Source organism: Vidua chalybeata, chromosome 5 (genome assembly GCF_026979565.1).
Source record: "Vidua chalybeata isolate OUT-0048 chromosome 5, bVidCha1 merged haplotype, whole genome shotgun sequence".
Classification (NCBI taxonomy): Eukaryota; Metazoa; Chordata; class Aves; order Passeriformes; family Viduidae; genus Vidua; species Vidua chalybeata.
Window position 1 is genome coordinate 58578694 of NC_071534.1, and position 19736 is coordinate 58598429.

General features: G+C 36.4%; 1 protein-coding gene across 1 annotated transcript in view; it reads left to right on the top strand.

Annotated features, from left to right (window-relative positions):
* COG5 (component of oligomeric golgi complex 5) overlaps positions 1 to 19736 on the top strand; it is a 174040-nt gene that overhangs the window by 113044 nt on the left and 41260 nt on the right. Inside the window, exons 8-13 of the mRNA XM_053943076.1 lie at positions 263 to 428; positions 1513 to 1625; positions 1718 to 1795; positions 14576 to 14657; positions 16917 to 17121; positions 17825 to 17986. Coding sequence (XP_053799051.1) covers positions 263 to 428; positions 1513 to 1625; positions 1718 to 1795; positions 14576 to 14657; positions 16917 to 17121; positions 17825 to 17986 — 806 coding nt within the window. The remainder of the gene's footprint in view (positions 1 to 262; positions 429 to 1512; positions 1626 to 1717; positions 1796 to 14575; positions 14658 to 16916; positions 17122 to 17824; positions 17987 to 19736) is intronic.

The following is a 19736-nucleotide window of genomic DNA, read 5'->3' on the forward strand; positions in this document are numbered from 1 at the left end:
TCTTTCCATTTGTATTCAGAGGATAGCACCAAAAGGATCTAAGCAAAGCATTGCTCAGAGAGTAGAGGAAATCAGTCCTCTCCTTTCGTTCTCCCTCCGTTCTCTGTTATGCAGTAAGGATGCCAGTAATTTAAACAGAATGAATTAGCAAACAGAACTTAAAAGATGAATTTGCCCACTAAAATGATGTCTCATCATGAATAAAACATCTTAATAGTACAGTTAAAGATAATTGTTATTTTTTAATATCTTTTTTCTTCAGAATCCTACTCAAGTGGGAACTGCTCTTCAGGTTTTCCATAATCTTGGGACTTTGAAGGATACCATTGCTAATGTGGTGGATGGATACTGCACAGTGCTGGAAGAGAACATAAAAAATGCTTTGGATATCAAAGTGTTGACCCAACCATCTCAAACAGTCACAAGAGGTGTGATACTTGTTTTACAGAGAATGATAACTGATTATTTTTTATAGGAGTACGGTATGTTATAAAATAGAAGAAACTCTCGCATCCAAGCCTATTGTAGAAATGTTTCCCTGCTTGCTTTAAACCAATAGAGGGTGGGAGTAGGCATATCTCAGAAAACGTTTAATTTTAAAACATTTAATTTGACAAAATCGGGTCTGTCTGATATTTGGCTCAGAGATTTTCCTTTATTCCTCCCTGCCACTCCTTCCTAATTTGCCCAGAAATTTGTCCACATTAGGTTACAATTTGTAGCATTTTCTTAGCTGTTTCTCATGGAACGATGACTCCAGATTCTTCTTCTTTCTATTGGTGGGAGAATTTCGGGTTGAAATTATTTGAAATCAATGGAAGAAGCCTGCAACTACACTGTTACGCTTTTGTCCGGTGAAAACTGTTTCAAAGCAGACTATTAAATATGAAGAAATGCTGCACTATTAAGCATTTAGTTCCTAGTTAGCTCAGATACAAAAAAGTACTGAGGAATTGATTGGGCAGGCAAATTTGAACTTCGGTGTTAAGAACATTCAATTTTTTTTCAAAAGTTTTGCAGCAAGGTGGGGGTCCAGAACCACAATCAGCAGAGTAATACAGAAATGCATCCTTTCTCAAGTGAAGTGATTGTTTAGCAGCTGCATGCCCTTCAGCTGGAATATCACTTTTTTTAGCAGTTTGTCAATGCATTTAAGTCCTTAGCTGGTAATAGCTGTATTTTTCACAGCTACTCTCTCTCCCATTTCACTTTGCTCTTAAATCCTGCAGAACTGGTCATTGGCATTACTGTGGTGTTTCTGTGGAAATCTGAATTGGTAGAGCATGTAACAGTCATGAGCATGAAGTATCCCCACTGAACTTCAGAGCTGAGTCAACTTCTCAGTTGAGACAGCTGAGACCATTCACAAAGATCTGTTCTGAACGTATTTTAGGCTGCTTTGGCTTAAAGAAAAGTATCTGTCGAAGTGCATAGAGATCTATATTTCCAATATTTTAATTTTCATTTGTGGAAGCTGAAATGTGCTGCTATGTATGTTTAAAAACCATTTAGGTGGCCCTGGTAGAGCTGCTATGCCAACACCTGGGAACACAGCAGCTTTTCGAGCAGCCCTCTGGACAAACATGGAGAAACTCATGGATCAGATCTGTGCTGCTTGTGGACAGGTACTCTGCAGCTGATTCCTCTTTATCATAGTGCAATTTTGGATGTAAGAATTTAGATGTCACTTTCCTTCTCAATTAATTCTCTCTTTCAGGTGCAGCATTTGCAGAAAGTATTGGCAAAGAAAAGAGATCCTGTGTCACATGTCTGCTTCATAGATGAGATACTTAAGGTAAAGTTTTAATTTAGCTGAATATGCTTTAGTAAATCTCTTAAGAAAAATGTGATGAGAGAATGAGTTTATTTACAATTTCACAGTTCCATAATTTTTTTTTTTACTTAAAATGATGGGAAAGTGTTGAAACTCAAACTAACATTGAAGGATATATTTGTGGTCTGTGGTTATATCTGTAGGATGTAAACATGTAATTTTGTTGTAATTTTTTTTGTTTTCTTTAAAAGGGATCTGATAAGGCACCACTGTATGGATCATTAATGTCATTCCATAATTCCATGTGATTTGAGTAATTAATTAAATCTGTTACTTTGCATAGGAGAATGTGTCTTCATCTATCATTTTCAGCCATCTGTTTCTCACTTCTTGACAATTTCTCCCTTGAAAAATAGTCATGGCTGTTCTTTTGAATACCTATTATTTTCCATTCATTTGCATTGTTTTTTATTCATATTTGGAATAATTTGATTAATGGTCTCCTTCAGTGATAGGAACAGGATTACTGAAACTGTCTCATCTACGTTAGTAGAAGAGAGCAAAAACAAAAGACATGTTCCCGCTGCCATCTCTTTCCAAGTGTGTAACTGGATTTTTAATTTACACAGACTTAATATTTGAAATAACTTGGGGAAGCTCTTCATATGCAAACGTGGTCTTCTCACCAGTGAAAGCAAATAATGAAGGTTAAATACAGCCTTTATCTGTCTCTTAAGCCTGTCTCCAGAAGATGTTGCACAGAGCATCACTTTTCTATGAGGCACTTCAAGCTTCTCTTTCTGTGTTAAAACAAACAAACAAAAAAAGCAAACTACAACAAAAAAAGCAAACAACAACAACAAAAAAACCAACCCAACCAAAATAAAAAATCCACAACCCCCCTCAAAAATATATAAACTTTTAGCATATTTTCATAATTTAAAAATGTTTAATCTGGCTAAAAAAATCTGTTGCTGCCTGGATAGATCAGCCCTTCAGTGGTTCAGCATGTTTAGGGAGAAACATAGAAACCTGGAGACAGACCAGAAATGCTGAAAGGAAGAGTTTGGATGGAAACGGAGCTTAGGTGAATGGTCTGTTGGTGTTCATGAGTGACTCCCACCCTGTGCCCATGCTTCTGACTTTCACTCTTCCCTCTTGTAAAGCATCACTTGAAAAGGAGGTTTTCAACAACTGAAAAGGGAGTTCTTCCAGTTTTTGAGGCTGATAATAGAGGGAAGCCAACAGAAATATTTTATCCTCCTGGAGGCTAAATGAACAGGGAGAATGAATTCCAATGGAAGTAGGATAAGGAAAGACTCATTAGAAAATAAAAGGCTTATTGGGTTGTCTTATGCTAAGCATGTTCCATGATTTCTCTGATTACCCTTCCTTCCCTTAATGTCCATACTGCATGATTGCCTCTAAGTGAAAAGTTTTATTTCTAAATAAAATCCAACTATTTATTTTTCCACAGTTTTCACTCTTCTGATTACTTTGTTCTTCGGTGTTTTGGTATAGTATGGTGCCAGGCTGGACATTGTCATTCTCAGTGGGGCAGCTAAGGAGGAGTTGTACATCCTTATCTGATGTTCTGCTAGCAGAATTCTCTCAGCATGGCACAGTACTGCTGATGGCACTGATGCTTGACTTACTTCTTGCCTGAAATGGTTCAGTATAGCATCGTGTTTTTCTTGGACATTCTCACAGTTAGACCATTTGTTCTGGTGTCTCTTGAAAAAGGTGTGGCACTAGGCTGCAGGAGTGAGGTCATACCAAAGAGTAGAGCTGTTGTTCAGGCAAAACCAAACACGTACTGCATGCTGCTGAAATTCAGGAGTGTAAGTACAGATGGCTGTATGGGAGAGTATGAATTGTTTTAGATATAAATAAGAAATTGGTATTTTGCCATTTACTAATGAAGATTTCATCTCATGTTAAACCAAACTGAAATGTGCTTTCCTCAGCAAGTGTTCTGGAGAGGGAGAGAAGTTGAATTTTCTGTATTGTATTCAATTTCATTAATAAACTGAGCAAATTAACAAAACAAGCCAAAGGTACTAACATTGTACTCATTTGCTAAAGCAGCATGCCCACTCCAGAAGATAGGAAAACGAATCATCCACTCTACAGTCTGTGCACTAATTACTGTTACTGATGTCAACATTATTATTATAGTCATCTTCTGCAGCAGCTGCAGTACCACTTTGCCTGTCCATCTGCTTCCTTGTTTTGATTACTGCAGTGCAAGTATCATCCTAGGAAGCATAAGAGAGGAGGAGATCCAGCCTTTTTAAAGCACAAGTCCTTTAATAGCAAGGAAGCTACTTGCCTTTTTTTTTTTTTTTTTTTTTTTTTAAGTCATCATTCTGTTTTTCCATTGGGAATTTTTTGTGTCTTTCTCTTCACAGATATCACAGCCTGCAGTTTTTCTAATTTTGTATTATGATTTCAAACATGTCCTTTCCAGCTTTCTAATTACCTGTTACCATAATAATATTTAGTACTGTTGTATCATGTTGTATCCAAAAACATAGTTTTAAAAGCACTAGGTAATTAATTAAAGGATTCACAAAAACTCTGGGTTTTTTTTCAAAAAAAAAAAAAAAAAAGGAAACAAAACCTGACAGGTGAAGAAGCTGAGGTACAGAACTTGGAAAATTTTAAATTCTGCAGTTCAGCAAGAAGGCAATGACAACACCTGCATCTTTCCTACCCTATGGTTTCTCCTACAGAATTCACCTCCAATTTTTACCAGCTTTAGATGTAGCCAAGAGTTAAATAACAGCGTCAGGTTTACATAAGGATCATGGAAGAATCTGGACGTTAAATTTATACTGTATATTTTTTCACTCCTTCCCTTTGCAGATCTAGATTTTGGTGTTTTTCCTTTGTTGCAATATGAAATTAATGCAATTCTAAAAAGAAATCATGCACTTGTAGTACCTTCTAAAAATGGCTTCATTTCATACTAGTCATGAACTACAGATTCATTATTAATGTTTACATATTTAAATTACAGATTTAATGTTTTAATAAATCTATTAACTGTTTAAAGGAGAAATACAATTGAATGGAGATTTTGTGGGTTTTAAGTACGAAAAAAAAGCCTTTAATGACTAGATTTTAGTTCAAGAAGGCTAAAAGAATTCAGAACTCATGGCGTTCTGATTTCTAGTTTTGGGGAAAATGGATACAGCTTTCACTGTATACATTCTTAAAAAGATAGGGTTAATGCTGTCATAATTTTAAGGGTAAAAATTAAAATTACAGATAAGATTTAAATAATGTAAATTTGATATTTTTGTTCACCTAATGACTGGTCACTTATATCACTTCTTTCAATGGCTTAATTCACCTTCAGAGAGCTAATGGGTTACTTCAGTTTATTTTGCTTTATTGCTTCTCTCTTTCAATGTGTAGTGACTAATCCTTCCTTGGCTGTTGTAATGCCTAAACTACAATTGACTTCAGTGTAAATAGCAGCCGAACATATCTTTCTGTGACAGCCACCTTCCTAATTAGAGTCCCTCTTAGCCCCTTGTAAAAGAGTCGAAAATGATCTTTGATCCTCATCTATTTTGGCTCCTTCACTCCTACGTAGGCATCAGGAAACAGCTCTGCCAAGAGAAAAGCAGCCTGAAAAGCAGCAAATCATTTTTGACGGGGGTTGGGGTGGACAGTAGAAAGGATGAGCTGGGTCTCTCCGCTGGGCAGAAAGGTACAGGCAGAGCTGCCCTTGCTCGCCTTTGGGTGTCCTGTTTGCAACCAAGGCACATCACAAACCCTGTCCTTTACGTAAGCCTCCGGGTAAAAAAGTGAGCTGAGAGTTCTAGGGAGTGTTATTATGCGCTTTCTGGAGGGCTCTTATCATTGCTTCTGCTGATGAATGTTTGGTGAGTAAGCAGGCTTTTTTCCTGAGTTGTCAACACTGGCAATATGAGGTGTTAACGATACAGAAAGAAATGTCCTCAGCATTACATAAGATAAAGAAAATAAATGGAAAATATAGATATTTATTGACAGAGTGTACTTCCATTTCACCTTCTTATTTCTGCTCCCATCCAAACTTGTTAAAAATGTTGCTGCTTTGAAATTATTCACATCTACCATCACATATTCACATTCAGTTGACCCAATTAAAAAATAATCCCAAGTGGAAAATATTGAAAAATAATCTAATTATTGTCTTATGTGAATTCAGAAATAGTATGCTTTTCACCAATTATTACAAGTATATGATTTATTTTTCAGTCGCTTTTGTAGAAGCAGAATTGGATTACTTGCACATCATTTCTACTGTGATTTCTGTTCGTTATTTAAGCAATAATGAGGTACTTTGTGAAGATCTAAACCCAGATGCATGAACAGGTTTTTGGTTCCCAAAATATCAAAAACGCTTTTTGTTTCAGATTACAAATTGCCCTGCTGAATTCACTTGCAGGATTTTTGAGGACTCTTAAAGAGCCAAGAAGATCACACCAATTAAAAGTCCCAACTCTCATTTTGAATGGATCTGTGTGCCCAGGCAGCCATACTAAAAGTAATTTGATTCTAATTCACATGGGAGGGTCAGAGCCTGTGTAGTGGTTTTCTAATGACACTACGATTTCTGTAGAATTTTAATTCCGTTTCTCTGACATATGCAACTGTGAAGAAAAGGGATGGTGTGGAGGTTGCGTGGGTTAGTAGGTAATAATGACTTTTTCTTTTTCACTTCTGGTTTGGTGGTGTTTGTGCAAGTTGCAGATCAGTGATGACTGCAAATTACTAAGTCAGTTGGTTTTCAGTCAGCTTGCCATTGGAAAGAAAATGCATTTACCAGAAGTGCCGCCTTTTATCATCATTCTTGTCAATCTTACCTGAACAGCTCCAAGCTGAGTGGACATGGTAACGAACCATCCTTTCATCCTTGGAAGGGATATGGAGTAGTCAAGGTGAAAGCATAGTTGGAATTGAAGCTGTACATACTAAATCACTTCTCTGGGTAGAAGAAAGCTGTCAAATCCCTAGGGTAGTTACTGGCTTTTGAATACTAAGTTCATTTCTTTCCAGTTGATGCATATCTTGCAGGAATATGGAAGGATTAATTAATGTTTTAAGTAGTTTTGAAGATATAGGGCACTGTTTAATATCTAGGTATTTTGGTTCATTACAAATTAGTTTTTCTACGGAATCACTTAAGAATTCCAATATTCCATGAAATGCATAGTCTTAACTTTATTTTCTAGTCAAGAAGGTTTTTGGGAAATAAAGCAAACCAGCTTCTGTTTCTTTTGTCACCTGCATAAAGAGACCTTTTTTCAAATGTTGCACTACTGCTGGAAGTCTAGAAACTATTACACCTTGGATATAAACTGATCAACCCAGTGTAATGAAATTCTATGCCCTGCAGTAAAACAAAAAAAACAAAGTCATTTTTAAAATCACAGTGTCATTTATTGACATCTCTGCACCTGTAATGTATAATATAAACAACATTAGAAGTTTAAATTCACTCTTATTTGAAGAAATTTAATCCTGACTACTTTAAGGATATAGAAAAACCTTATTGAGAACACACTCAGAATTTGTCTTTTCTTTACTGATTAATTGCACTACTGATGATGATGGCTTTTTGTTCACAGTCTAACATTTGGCAATTATGTTGCTATAGAAATAGTGCAAATAGATTTCCTTATTTCTGTCCCATAAGATCTTGTCGTACGAAATTGTTAAATCATTTGCATTGTTGCTTTATTGGTGGAAAAAATATTTAGACTGTCCTTTAAACGTCTTCTGTTTTTAGAGCATCATTCGCAAGTCCCGTATTTCTCCATGGCGGAGCGTCTGATTACAGATGGAAAACACTGTATATGTTAGTATGCAAAGCCTGATTTCAGGAGCCTGCAGCAACTAGCTGCATGCTAATATTCACTATATTGTTTTACATTTCAAAGAGGCTTCACAATAAAGATGTTTTTCACATTCTACTCAAAGTATCAAAATTTCTACAGGGAAAAATAAGTTGGAAATGGTTGTCATGAAGGGGGAGCCACTTTAGACTCAGTGGGTCAGATTTATTATTTGAATGTTAAAATAGCTATTTTAGACAGACACAAATATGATAATTCACAGATGGAAAATTATACTCATTAAGTTCTAAATTTACAGTGTGGAGGAAATAGAGACATTTGTAAAAATAAATATATGTCCTTTCAGCATCTTCTTACATTCTTGTCTAATACTGAAGAAGGGGGGTACTTTCATTCTCATTCCTTGAATTTAGATTTAATGTCAGATACTAAATAGTATAAGAACAGAGCTAAAGAGATTTAATTTCATTTCAGTAATAGCAAAGTTAATTAGTAGTTTGATATGGGTTTTTAAGTAAGGTAAGCTGTTTTTATGTTTGAGGAGACTTGAAATCAGTTTTCCAGGCTTTAGCATTAATATTATTATATAGTACCAGTGAATACAGATCTTCTAATATCTATCCTTTGATGATACTGGTACTCAGCCCACTATTATTCAGTCATTTATTAACTTACTAGGAGCTGTTAGTGAAAATGGGTTATATTTTTTGAACTGGGAAAACGAGTCATTTTCATGTGAGTGAGAAGGGGTTTAGCACATGAATCGTGTCAGGCTGTAGTTTCTTCTGTAATCTTGCGAGCAGGCAACATCAAATCTAAATTTCAAATCTATGCAGTCAATGCATCAATCTGAGTAATAGTGTCGCTTCACACTATTAACAAGTCTGCTTAGGTGCTGTAATACCATGCACTAAAGATAAAAGGGCTACTAAAAAAAAAATAATAGACAAGTATAAATCCCTCCCCCCTCATTCATTCCATACCAGTAAAAGAGTACTGATCTAAATCCTTTCCTTACCACCAGTCATTGCATAGAGAGTGATTGAGTCTGCAGGCTCTCCCAATTGCACTGTGAGAACTTTTTATCAATGTGGCATTAATCATGAATGGTACAGCTGAAAGGCCAGGCTGAGAAAGTGATCAGTGGTGCAAAGTCTGTCAGGTGGTCAGTAATGTACCCCCACAATGGGTCAATACAAGGTCCAGTTCTGATTTAAGACTTCTATTAGTGATCTGGATGATGGGCCAGAGTGTACCCTCAGCAGGTTTGCTGATGACACAAAACTGGGAGTAGTGGCTGATGCTCCAGAGAGTTATGCTGCCATCAAGAGTGACCTCGAGAGACTAGAGGAATGTGGAGGAATGGTCTGACAGGAACCTTATGGAGTTCTTGGGAGAGAGCAGGAAGAACTAAATGTCCAAATGTCTCCTGGCACTGGCCTTATGCAGTGTTATTAAGCTGTATCAGGGGAAGTTTAGGCTGGACATTGGGGAAAAGTTCTTCACAGGAAGAGTGATTGGCCATTGGAATGGGCTGCCAGGGAGGTGGTGGAGTCAGCATCCCTGGAGGTGTTTAAAAAAAAGACTGGATGTGGCAGTTGGTTCCATGGTTTAGTTGACAAGGTGGTGTTAGGTCATAGGGTGGACTTGATGATCTCAAAGGTCTTTTCCAACCTAGTTAATTCTGTGACACTGTGGTTCTGTTGTACACCCTTAGACGTTTTATCTAAAACCTGCTCTCTTATGGGAAAGTTGCACAATGTTACTGTTTGTGCCGAGTATTGACAATAGTGACTTTGTGGAAATAGTTGAAATGAAATAGTTACACAAAGTGAAAATATTTTTAGTGGATTGCTGGTTATGGCCCTGATTCAGCAAAACAGTTAAGCACATTTTTAATTTCACATAAATAATATATACCATGGAAGTCAAACTACCTCCATCTATGATTTTAATAAGGATAAACTTTGTCCCATTCACATAGACAATATTGTGAGCCTCACTGCTGAGAAAATACATCACCATTTATGGTCTAGCCTGCTGGACATATTTTGTCTGAATTATGGGTATAATTTTCATGAGCAAGTAATTCCTCTGTGAATATTATGTGTGACTGTGTACCAAATTTTTAAACAGTGTGAAAAAGGGGGAAGACTACAGTGGCTGGGCCAGAATGCAGTCTGGTTGTTGTTGTTTTCTATTTTACTCTACACAGATGCAAGTGGGTTACCTAAAATAATATAGTTTAAAGTAGCTAAGTGCTAGTAGTCCATACATCTTTCAAAATATTTTTCCATTCCCTGGTTGTGGCCAGCTGTCCAGCAGGTCAGAATTACAGAGGGTCGCCCTAGTGTATGTTACTGGGCAGTTCTTGAGTTCATTTCTGAAAATAAAGAATTAACAAGAGGAGGACAGATATAAACTGTCTTGCACTGCCGAAGGAATTGCATAGGGGCTACTAAATTATGTAAGTGCCTGCTCAACTGTTCAGTTTTGGTGAATAAAGTGGTCACTGGTCACAGAAATAATAGTGACAGTAGTTTTAATTTACAGTTTGGGTTGGTAGATACTAGTTTATGTAAGTGTGCTTTAGGCATTGGAGCATTTTCACAAAAGATTTTTATTAGAAAGTAGCCTAATGTGTGTGGCTGATCTTGCTTCCCCACCATTTTGTAGGGGTAAAAGAATAATTTATGTGCAGATTTTCTGTGCTGTGAGATCAAAATAAAGCTGTGAGCAGACAGTACCATTCATTCAAAAATGCTGCGTTAAATGGATCTGGTTTGGGAGGAAAGTTCTGGTTTGCCATTATAGTCTTACAATTGCTTGCAATTAATGTTCATAGTTTTAATTTGGTATATTTCATGATGGGGAAAATATGTATATGTCAACCTGAATCTTGCCTATCATGAGTTTTAGGTACCAACAATTACAGTTAAGGTTCTTTTGTTGAAGGAAAAACATATCGCATGACAAGAGGAAATAACATTTTATTTTATGCTGAAGTGCAATAATTTACTTCTGGGAGACTTTCAATTACGTATGGATGTTTTATGTAGGCTTTCTATGTGCGCAGTATGCACCTGAAACAGCTTTGTGCCAGATAATAATACCTCTTACCTTCTAAAGGTTTATGTGTTCTCTGTGTTGTTAAACACGTGCACTGGGTGAGGGGACAGTATGACAGAATGGTGACCTTTTTCCAGTGTTGCTGGTTATGGCATAGGAAGCTGTTGGAAAATGATTGCTACAGAGCTGAAAAGATAATCGGATGCGGTTCATTACTCATCTTGTCAGCTGCTCCTGCTACAAGGGATTGTATCACAAGATGTTAATCTGCTTGTGACTAGATTTCAAAGCAAGCATTTTTATTTTGGAGGGGGTGTAAATAATTTAACATCTTCCAATTCTATTTCATTTTCAGAAGCAAGAGAAATGGAAAATTTCTGATTTAAAGTCTCAGAATATTAATTGATAGAAATATTAGTACATCCTTGTGGATTATTTTAGAGCTATATGATGATATGCTGCAAAAAGCTGTTTAATTGCAGGAGTGGTTCTTTTTAAACTAATTATGAGGTAGTGTATTCCTCGAATAGTGGAAGTTCGTCTGCTAGCACACTTCAGTGTGTTCTGCAAGACAAGTATTAGACACAAGACAGATTTGGACCTAAAAGAGCCCTATCTACACATTGAATCACTAATGTGGATGCACCCAATGCTCCTATACATTGTCTACCACTGAGGATATTTGGTGTAAGTGTGGAGGAGGACTATACTCATTATTTACAGATGGGAAGATGAGAAGAAAGTAGTTTTAGCTAGCTGACTTTAGTTTTCTGAAAGCGAAAGGCCCAAAAGAGCAGTTACTGTCTGATACTGTGCTTTGCTGCTCACAATGCTGCATGTGAAGCATACAGGAGAAGGCTTGTAAACTTCCCATTACATTAAGATGAGCCAGTAGATTTGCTGTGTACATTTCAGGCAAGCAGAACTGCCTTTTCCAGCTTCATCCTGCCTATCTTTTTAAGTCCTTGAAGAAGTTGTCCAGTACAAGGGACATTCCTTTAATTTCCTGCTGAAGAAAAACACTCCTTTTGCTACCCTTTCCTTGTAATTTTCTAGTGTTGATTATTGTCAGATGGAATTGCATGCTACATTTTAAGCAGTTAAATTATAAATCTCATAAATCTAATCTTTATTAGAATACATAAATTAAAAAACAAGCAGTGAGAGACTCAAATGTACCTTCAAAAGTAATATATCGAATTAAAGTGTAAGCAGAAGAAATTACAGATTTAAACAAATTGAATTGTTTCTGGATGCTCATGGTTGCATATGGCACTTTTTTACTCCCTCAGGAGTATCTAATGCTAATGCCTTGCTGTATTCCAGTTTTGGTAGCTACAGTCCACCCACTTAAATACCCCCTGGTGTATGCGTAGGCTACAGTATTCTCTAGTTCCTGCCACAAACTCTTACATGGTCTTCTCTGTGCTATTAATCAGCAGCTGTATTTCACCTCCAGAGAGACTGCATCTCAGCACTGGACAAACAGAAATCTTGTGTCATATGTTATAGAAGCAACCAGCACTCTATAGATAGTGATTTTAGTTAGTTCGAAAACAGGGCATTTGTTTTTTCCCCTAAACATTTTTGACTGAGTAGTCAGTCAGTAGGAAATGTTATTTGACTTTTTCATAAAGCTTTTCCCTTCTGTCTCTCCTCATACATAATACAGTTGGCTAGCTGAGCCATGAGGGCCTTCTTCCCTACAAAATTCTGATACCGTTAATGTACAACCATTCGCCCAGGTCAGAAGACACAGGCTAATGAGCAGAGGCTAATTTGTATGGCTGTGGCTACCTAAGCAAATGTGTGCATGAGAACATATGTATGTATGTCTGACCTTATATTATATATGTATGTAGAGATACATGGAAAAGTAACATATTTCCACAACATAAAGCGTCATCCCATGTAACTGTTACTTGTCACCATGTTGAATCTGACAATTAAGACCGGAATGTTGATGGGGAGGGGTACATGCCATACTTGTTTCCTGGACCCTTTAATCACTGTGTTTTCTGCTAAGACAGTGACAGAGACGTAGATGGTAATTACACACAAAAAAAAGAGTTGTTTGAAAATGCTCTCTAACTATTTTTCCACCTCCATTAGATTATTTAGAATTTGAATTGAGTTACTATGCTCAATAGGCAACCATTGTTCCGGGCTGGGATAGAGAATATGAAAACCGATTTATTTATACTTGATGTGAAAGGCCATTTGTTTTATAGTAGTCTTCATGTTCTAAATTTGAAACTGTGAAATAAAGAATTAAGTAATTTCACGTTTATGCTATCGCAATAAATTTATCAAAGCAAAGAGATTTTATGCAGTGAACCTTCTGAATAATTTTCTGATATTCTAATTTTACTTTGCACATTTATGAAAGTCAAGTACAATTTTACAGAAAATACAAACATAGCTCTAAAATAGATTACTTCAGTTTCTAAATCCATCATTGTCCTCAAGCACACAAAAATGAGATTCCATAATCCCAGTTTATTTTAGCATTCAGTGTTAATTATCATACATTTTAGGAGTCCAACAGCATAAATGATGTTCTCTCTCAATTCTTAACACATAAACTTTACCTTTCTTCATCTTTAGAGATAAGGAGTAGAGTTGGATTAATTTCTCATCTAATTGCAGAGTTTGTGATGATAATCCTATTTTTTCATTACTTTTAGATGTATCACTATACCTTTGACTGATTTTCAGAATTTCTATTCATTCTTCAAGATGATTTTTTTTTAACTGAAACTTGAGCTTGAGCTTGCAGTCTTTCAATGAACAGATCTTCAAGAGGATTGCAGTGGTACTTGTTAATGAATGATGTTGTAAAGACATTTGTTGCTTTGCCCATTATTGCCACTGCTAGTGAAAAGAGACAATTTTTTTTTCCCTTTATCATCTTAAGTAATAGTAATTCATTTTGGACTAGTGAGACTTTTAAATTTAATAGATTATCTCCTCCTTTTTTGGTACTGCTGGGCAGTGCAGAAGTTAAACTGACATGTTTTTTCTTTTCTGGTTATCATTCCTATAGTGAACTGGTCAATGCAGCAGTTGGGTCAAGGGATGACATGTACACCATGCAAGGAAGAAAACCCTTCTGTTCAGAGCAGGTTTTCTCTTCCCATGACAATACTGAACAGTCTTCCAAGTATCTTAACAAGCAGGCAGGACAGGATACCCATCCTCATTTCCTGGAATATTTTTTCTACCTCAAACAGACAGGGATCAAAAATCATGCTTTAATGCTTGACCCTAAGTGCCAGATGTTGGGGGCAGTAGGGAAGCAGCCTGCCCCTGCACATTCCCTTTGGTGTGCTCCCTTGTTTCCACTTCTGACTGCAAGCCATGTTGGCACCAGGCAGTGAAGAGTCAGCTGTGAGGTTCACTGTATTTTTGTGTGTTTTATGTTTTTGGGAAGTGGAGCTGCTCTGTGTGCAGCACAGAGTGGTTTGGTCCCTGGTTGGAGTTTGCCAGCGCCTGATAATGGCAGTAAATAATTGCTGTGGTGTAGCCAGCACGAGAACTCCCACGGAATGGGAAGGTCACTGCAGTGCAAAGAGATTTTCTAACATGTCTCCTGAGGTGTGCTGCTTCGGGCTGCACTCACACCCCTGGAGAGCTGGGAGCATTTCTGATCAGACTTGGAGGAAAATATTTAAGTCAAGACAAGACTGAAACTTTTATTTTATTTTCTCCAATAGTTTTTCTAGCTCTCACCAGAGGAAAACTTCTCAGATTTCACTTACTTTGTTTTTATTCTCAGTGATGAGAAGCAGCTTTGACTGGAAGCATTTGCATCGCTTGAGATTCTTTGGAAAGAGCATGTTTTGAAACTTGTATTCCTTTTGTCCCTTGCTCTTAGGATGGCCAGTCTGATATTTTGTACAAATTTTGGACTGCAGTAACCCAGACACTTTCCTCTCAGTTTCAGTCAGCAACAGACTGTAAGTATTCAGTATAAATGATTGTAATGTGTTCTGTAATTATTTTGAAACTTGCTTTTCAGTAAGTCTTTTGCTCAGTATCTCCTCTACCAGAACTATAGCAGTGGTTCACTCAGCACAAGGTCTGTGTGTTTAAAACTTCTGGATTTGTAACCAGACAGGATCCTCCTAAACTGTGGTTGAAATTTCAAAAAGAAATATTTTCTGTTTCATTAAGTAGTTGTTATCTAATAACAATAAGTATTTTTCTAACTGTGAGTGGAGGTAAAAATGTTTGGAATGGTACATTATACTCCCTAAAGCAAGTGGGTTTGCCAAATTCAAAATTAGTAATTTGATTTTAAAGATAAATTCTTAGTCTTTTTTTGTTAAACACTGATTGGTTGTAAAAATCAGATTTCAGTCATTTTTTGGATTCCATTATAAACAACAGGATTTTACTTACTTCAAAATTGTCTTATATAAATACAGATGAACAGCTGGTGTTCTGACTATACATAATTTTCTCTACATGTGTAATATGTAAATAGCCAGTACAGTCAAGGATATTAAATATTAATCATGTGTAAAACATAAGACAGTTCTATTACCAGAACATGCTAATGCAGCATGCAGTTGGATCATAGGTGAGTTTGGTACTTTCATAAATATATCTTTCACATTTGCATAGAGTGTTTAAATTTAATCTTTTGCACACAGAAGTGAAGGGCATAAGATGTGCATTTATCTTTGTGATCTCAGCTATTGCACTGGCCCTTCAAAATTTGGTCCTTCCAGGCTTTATAGCAGCAGTATAATTTTGGGGAACTAGCTGGTGGATTCATACTCAGTGGTTGCTAAGTAACTAGATGATCCCAAAAGAAAATGTATGCTTCTTGTGTTAAACCATATTAATTTTACTGTTTGCCTTAAGCATTGCTTTAAGAGCAGCATGTACATACCCCGAGCCTCCTGTGCTCAAACTGAACACGTGCTGCGTGTTCTCAGCGCTCGCATTTAACATTGTAAATTTATGACTTCAGTTAACAGGATCGACCAACACTGCAGAACTGACAGAACTCTTACATTTTGTCAGCTGTACTTTTTCTAACACCTATTCAAAACTATTTTATTACTTACAGTTTTTAATAATGTGTTTTATAGAAACATTTATGAGGGGGTTCGATGTGAATGATGTTTTTATTTTGCTACAGCTGAGTTTTGGGGAGACAGATTTTTTCATTTAAGTGATGCATCTAAATGAAAATGTTCATTTTTAACATAAATTTCTGGTGACTGAATGCACTGACATCAGTGAGGTTGTGGATCATGTAGATCAGAGGAAGACAAGATATCAGAAAAATAGTGTAAAAATAGAAATTTATGACAGTTTAAAAGGTTAGATATCAGATAATGATCTGCTTTTGTGAGGTTGGGACAGTCTTTGTAAACATAGCTTTATGACCTAAAATAACTCTGTGTTTGATAACAAATGTGAATCCTCCAGTATTCAAAATTATATATTTGAGTTGAAAGCACAGTCTGGGTGAAATGGGCAGATGTCTGGAACCTGAAAAACCTATGAATGAATGGAACAGTGTTAATCTCCTAATGTAATGGGAAATCTCTAGAATATGAGTGATGTTAGATCAAGATTAACAGTTGCTAAAGCAGTTGTACATTTGTTTCATTTCCTGTTACTTGTGGCAAGCCTTTCAAGGCTGAAAATAATGCTGCTTTTTCTGCCGGCTTTGTCATTCTTTGACAAGTTTAGGAATTGCATATTAAGTACCTTGTTTTAAGAAGTGTGCATAAAAGCATATGCTTCCCTCATCACATTTCTGAAGACTTTAGTTCATAGGAGTTATCTTTGTCTGTTTTAAATTGTTATCTTCAAAGTTCCACAGCCCCACACTTATCCTCCATCAAAATATTGTTAGCAAATCTCTAGATTTAGAGCGTTCCAATTACTCTTTGGCCTTGAATAAATGATAATAATAATTAAGTTTGGTACCAAACATTTATTGTACAAAATAAAGTAATTTTTTCATATCTAGTCTTCCAGTTGTGGGTTTTATGCTGGTGCTTTATATCCTTTGTCAAGTGCATTTAATGTTATAGTTATGTCACTTTGAAATTAATTATAAATATTCCATTATTAATATTAAACTTAGGATAACATTGTGTAACATTGATATAAATGCAAGGATAGAGGTTTATAGGAATAAAAAAATTAGTTTGAACTTAGCATCGTGTGTTGCTTACTGCTTTATTTTACAGCCTCTATGTTTTTGAAACAAGCATTTGAAGGAGAATACCCTAAATTACTGAGGCTTTATAATGACTTGTGGAAGCGCCTCCAACAATATAGTCAAAATATTCAGAGGAATTTTAACATAAGTGGAACTACTGATCTTTTTGCTGAACTACAACAAATGGAAGAAGATGCACAGGACATATTCATGCAAAAAAATGAAGATTATGAGTATGTATTACAAAGTGTATGTCTATAAAATATAAATCTTTGCACCTTGTAAGAAAACAGATTTTTTTTTTAAACTTACTATAATTCAAATTGTCAGTGCAGGAGAATTTTAAAGGCTTTTTTCCTCCTCTTGCAGTTACTGCTCTAATGCTATTTTAGAGCTGTAGGCTTTTCATTAAGCTATACATCTAACAGTATTGGGTTGTCTTGTGTTTCACAAAGTCTCTGACTTTTGAACAAGTTCTATCTTTTTGTCTCTTTGGGTGAAAAAATAGGAAAATGGTGAAAATTCAGTTTTGTATGCATAGTGATAACAGCACTAGCTTTCTTCTAATGACACTGCAATCATTTGAGTGTGACAAATGGTCAGTTGTAATGATTCACAGTTTTTATTTTATACATCATAGAATAAACATGATCTAAGTGATATCAGAAAGATCAAACTGAAACAGGCTTATCAAGCCTGTTAGGACTTCTAGACTTGTGTAAGATAAAATGAATATTTTATATGAGAATTGTATTGACTTAAATATGTTCCTGAGCAGTCAGTGGGAGACTTATCAGAAGAATTTTTTCATATGCATATGTTTAAAAAGCAGAAAGGAAAAACAGGTTCAGTATTGCAAAGTTTGTGTATCTGGAAAGATTTAATACTGTTGTGTATTTTAATTTAAAATGTAGTAACTTTTCCTTATGTGCAAAGTCCAGAAAAGGCCTTGAAAGATTCACTGCAACAGTATGAAGCTGCCTATTTGTCAAAATCCTTATCTCGACTGTTTGACCCCATCAATCTTGTCTTTCCTCCTGGAGGTCGGAATCCTCCCTCTTCTGATGAGCTTGACAGCATCATTAAAACTATAGCCAGGTATGCACATATAAGGCATTGTAAAAGTAGTATTCAACATGTATTTTTTTGAAACTTACAATTTTAGAAAGTAGACTTCCTTAGCAGTAAAAGGTTGATTACTCTTTAATTATAAAGTAGATTAGTGCAAAAATCAAGTCAGAGTTTAGGATAGGATAGGATAGGATAGGATAGGATAGGATAGGATAGGATAGGATAAAATAGAGTAAGACACAATAGAACAGAATATTTCAATTGGAAGGGACCTACAATGATAAATCCAGTCCAATTGCATGAACACTTCAGAGCTGGCCAAAAGCTAAAACATGTTAAGGGCATTGTCCAAATGCCTCTTAAATACTGACAGGCTTGGGGCATCAACCACCTCTCTAAGTAGCTTGTTCCAGGGTTTGACCAGCCTCTTGTTATGGAAGTGATTCCTTAATGCTGAGTTGGAACTTCACCTCATGCAGCTTTCACCTCTCACTGGATGCTGGGGAGGAGTGCTCAGCACCTCCTTCTCCACTTCCCCTGCTTAGGAAGCTGTAGAGGGCAGTGAGGCTGCCCCTCCTTTTCTCCAAAAAGGACAAGCCCACACTCTTTGCTGTCCCTCACAGCACATTCCTTCCAGTCCTTTCACCTGATCTGTTGCCCTTCTCTGGACACATTCAGATAACACCACATTCTTCCTAAATTGTGGGACCTTGAACTACACATGGTGTTCAAGGTGAGGCTGCACCAATGCTGAATACAGCAAGATAGGCACGTCTTTATTATTATTTATAATAAATAATATATTTTATTATTTATTTTCTGCATTTTTTCCTGGAATAAACGAAATTTTAACATAAGTTTTAATGTTTAAGCTTATAAAAGATCAGGAAGAGAAACTTCACACATACTCTCAATGTCTGGTATCTTAATTATCCTGACTGTGTCAAAGGGAAGTGGTAGTTGCTTGGCTGGAAGTGATAATACCTGGTTTAAATACTTTGTTAGAGTAAAACAGCAAGATGATAGGTAAAGATGACTATTCCAGGTAGAATTTGTAGAATGAGAGATCTAAATTTTCAATGGTGCCTTTTCCCTCATAGGGTTTTGGTAACGATTGCGCTGTTTAATAAAGTTTGAAAAAAGATGGGCAGTATTCACAGTATGTGTGTGTGTGTGTGTATAAAATATTAAATATCGACACAGTACTTGTGACTGGGAGTTACAGATGCTCAGAACATGTCTGTTGGTGTGGTGACTGATACTGTATTGCTCCTTGCAAACGAGAAAGGAAAACAACATGAAAATTACGAAATTTCAGCTGAGTTTTCTAGAGTGACCTTTAGCTTATAATGTTCGGGGTTCTAGAGAGTTCTCAGAGAAGATTATTCCAAGTTGGGGTGCCTAATGATTCTCCAGCTCTTGAGAGAGATTAACCTCACCACTAGCAACACGATGGTTCTTGTGCTTGCCTGTCTTCAGCAGAGCAGTTTTGAATGCAGCCCCAGCCGATGGAGATCTGGGGACGTTAATGACAAAGAATACTGGAAGTGATTTAGAAATCTTTTCCTTCTTCGTTTGTTCCCTGCCATTCCTTGGGGGCCTCTTTTACTATAAAGGATTGCCTAAAACACAGCTTATTAGTTGTGTCAAGCTAAGGCATCCCCTGGGTATTTCTGCACAGCTCATGTAATTCTAGAGTTGAATGACTGTGTATTCACCTGTAATGTTTGAAGGCTGCTGCCAAAGCTTGAATGTAGTTAATTGCTGTCAATATTTT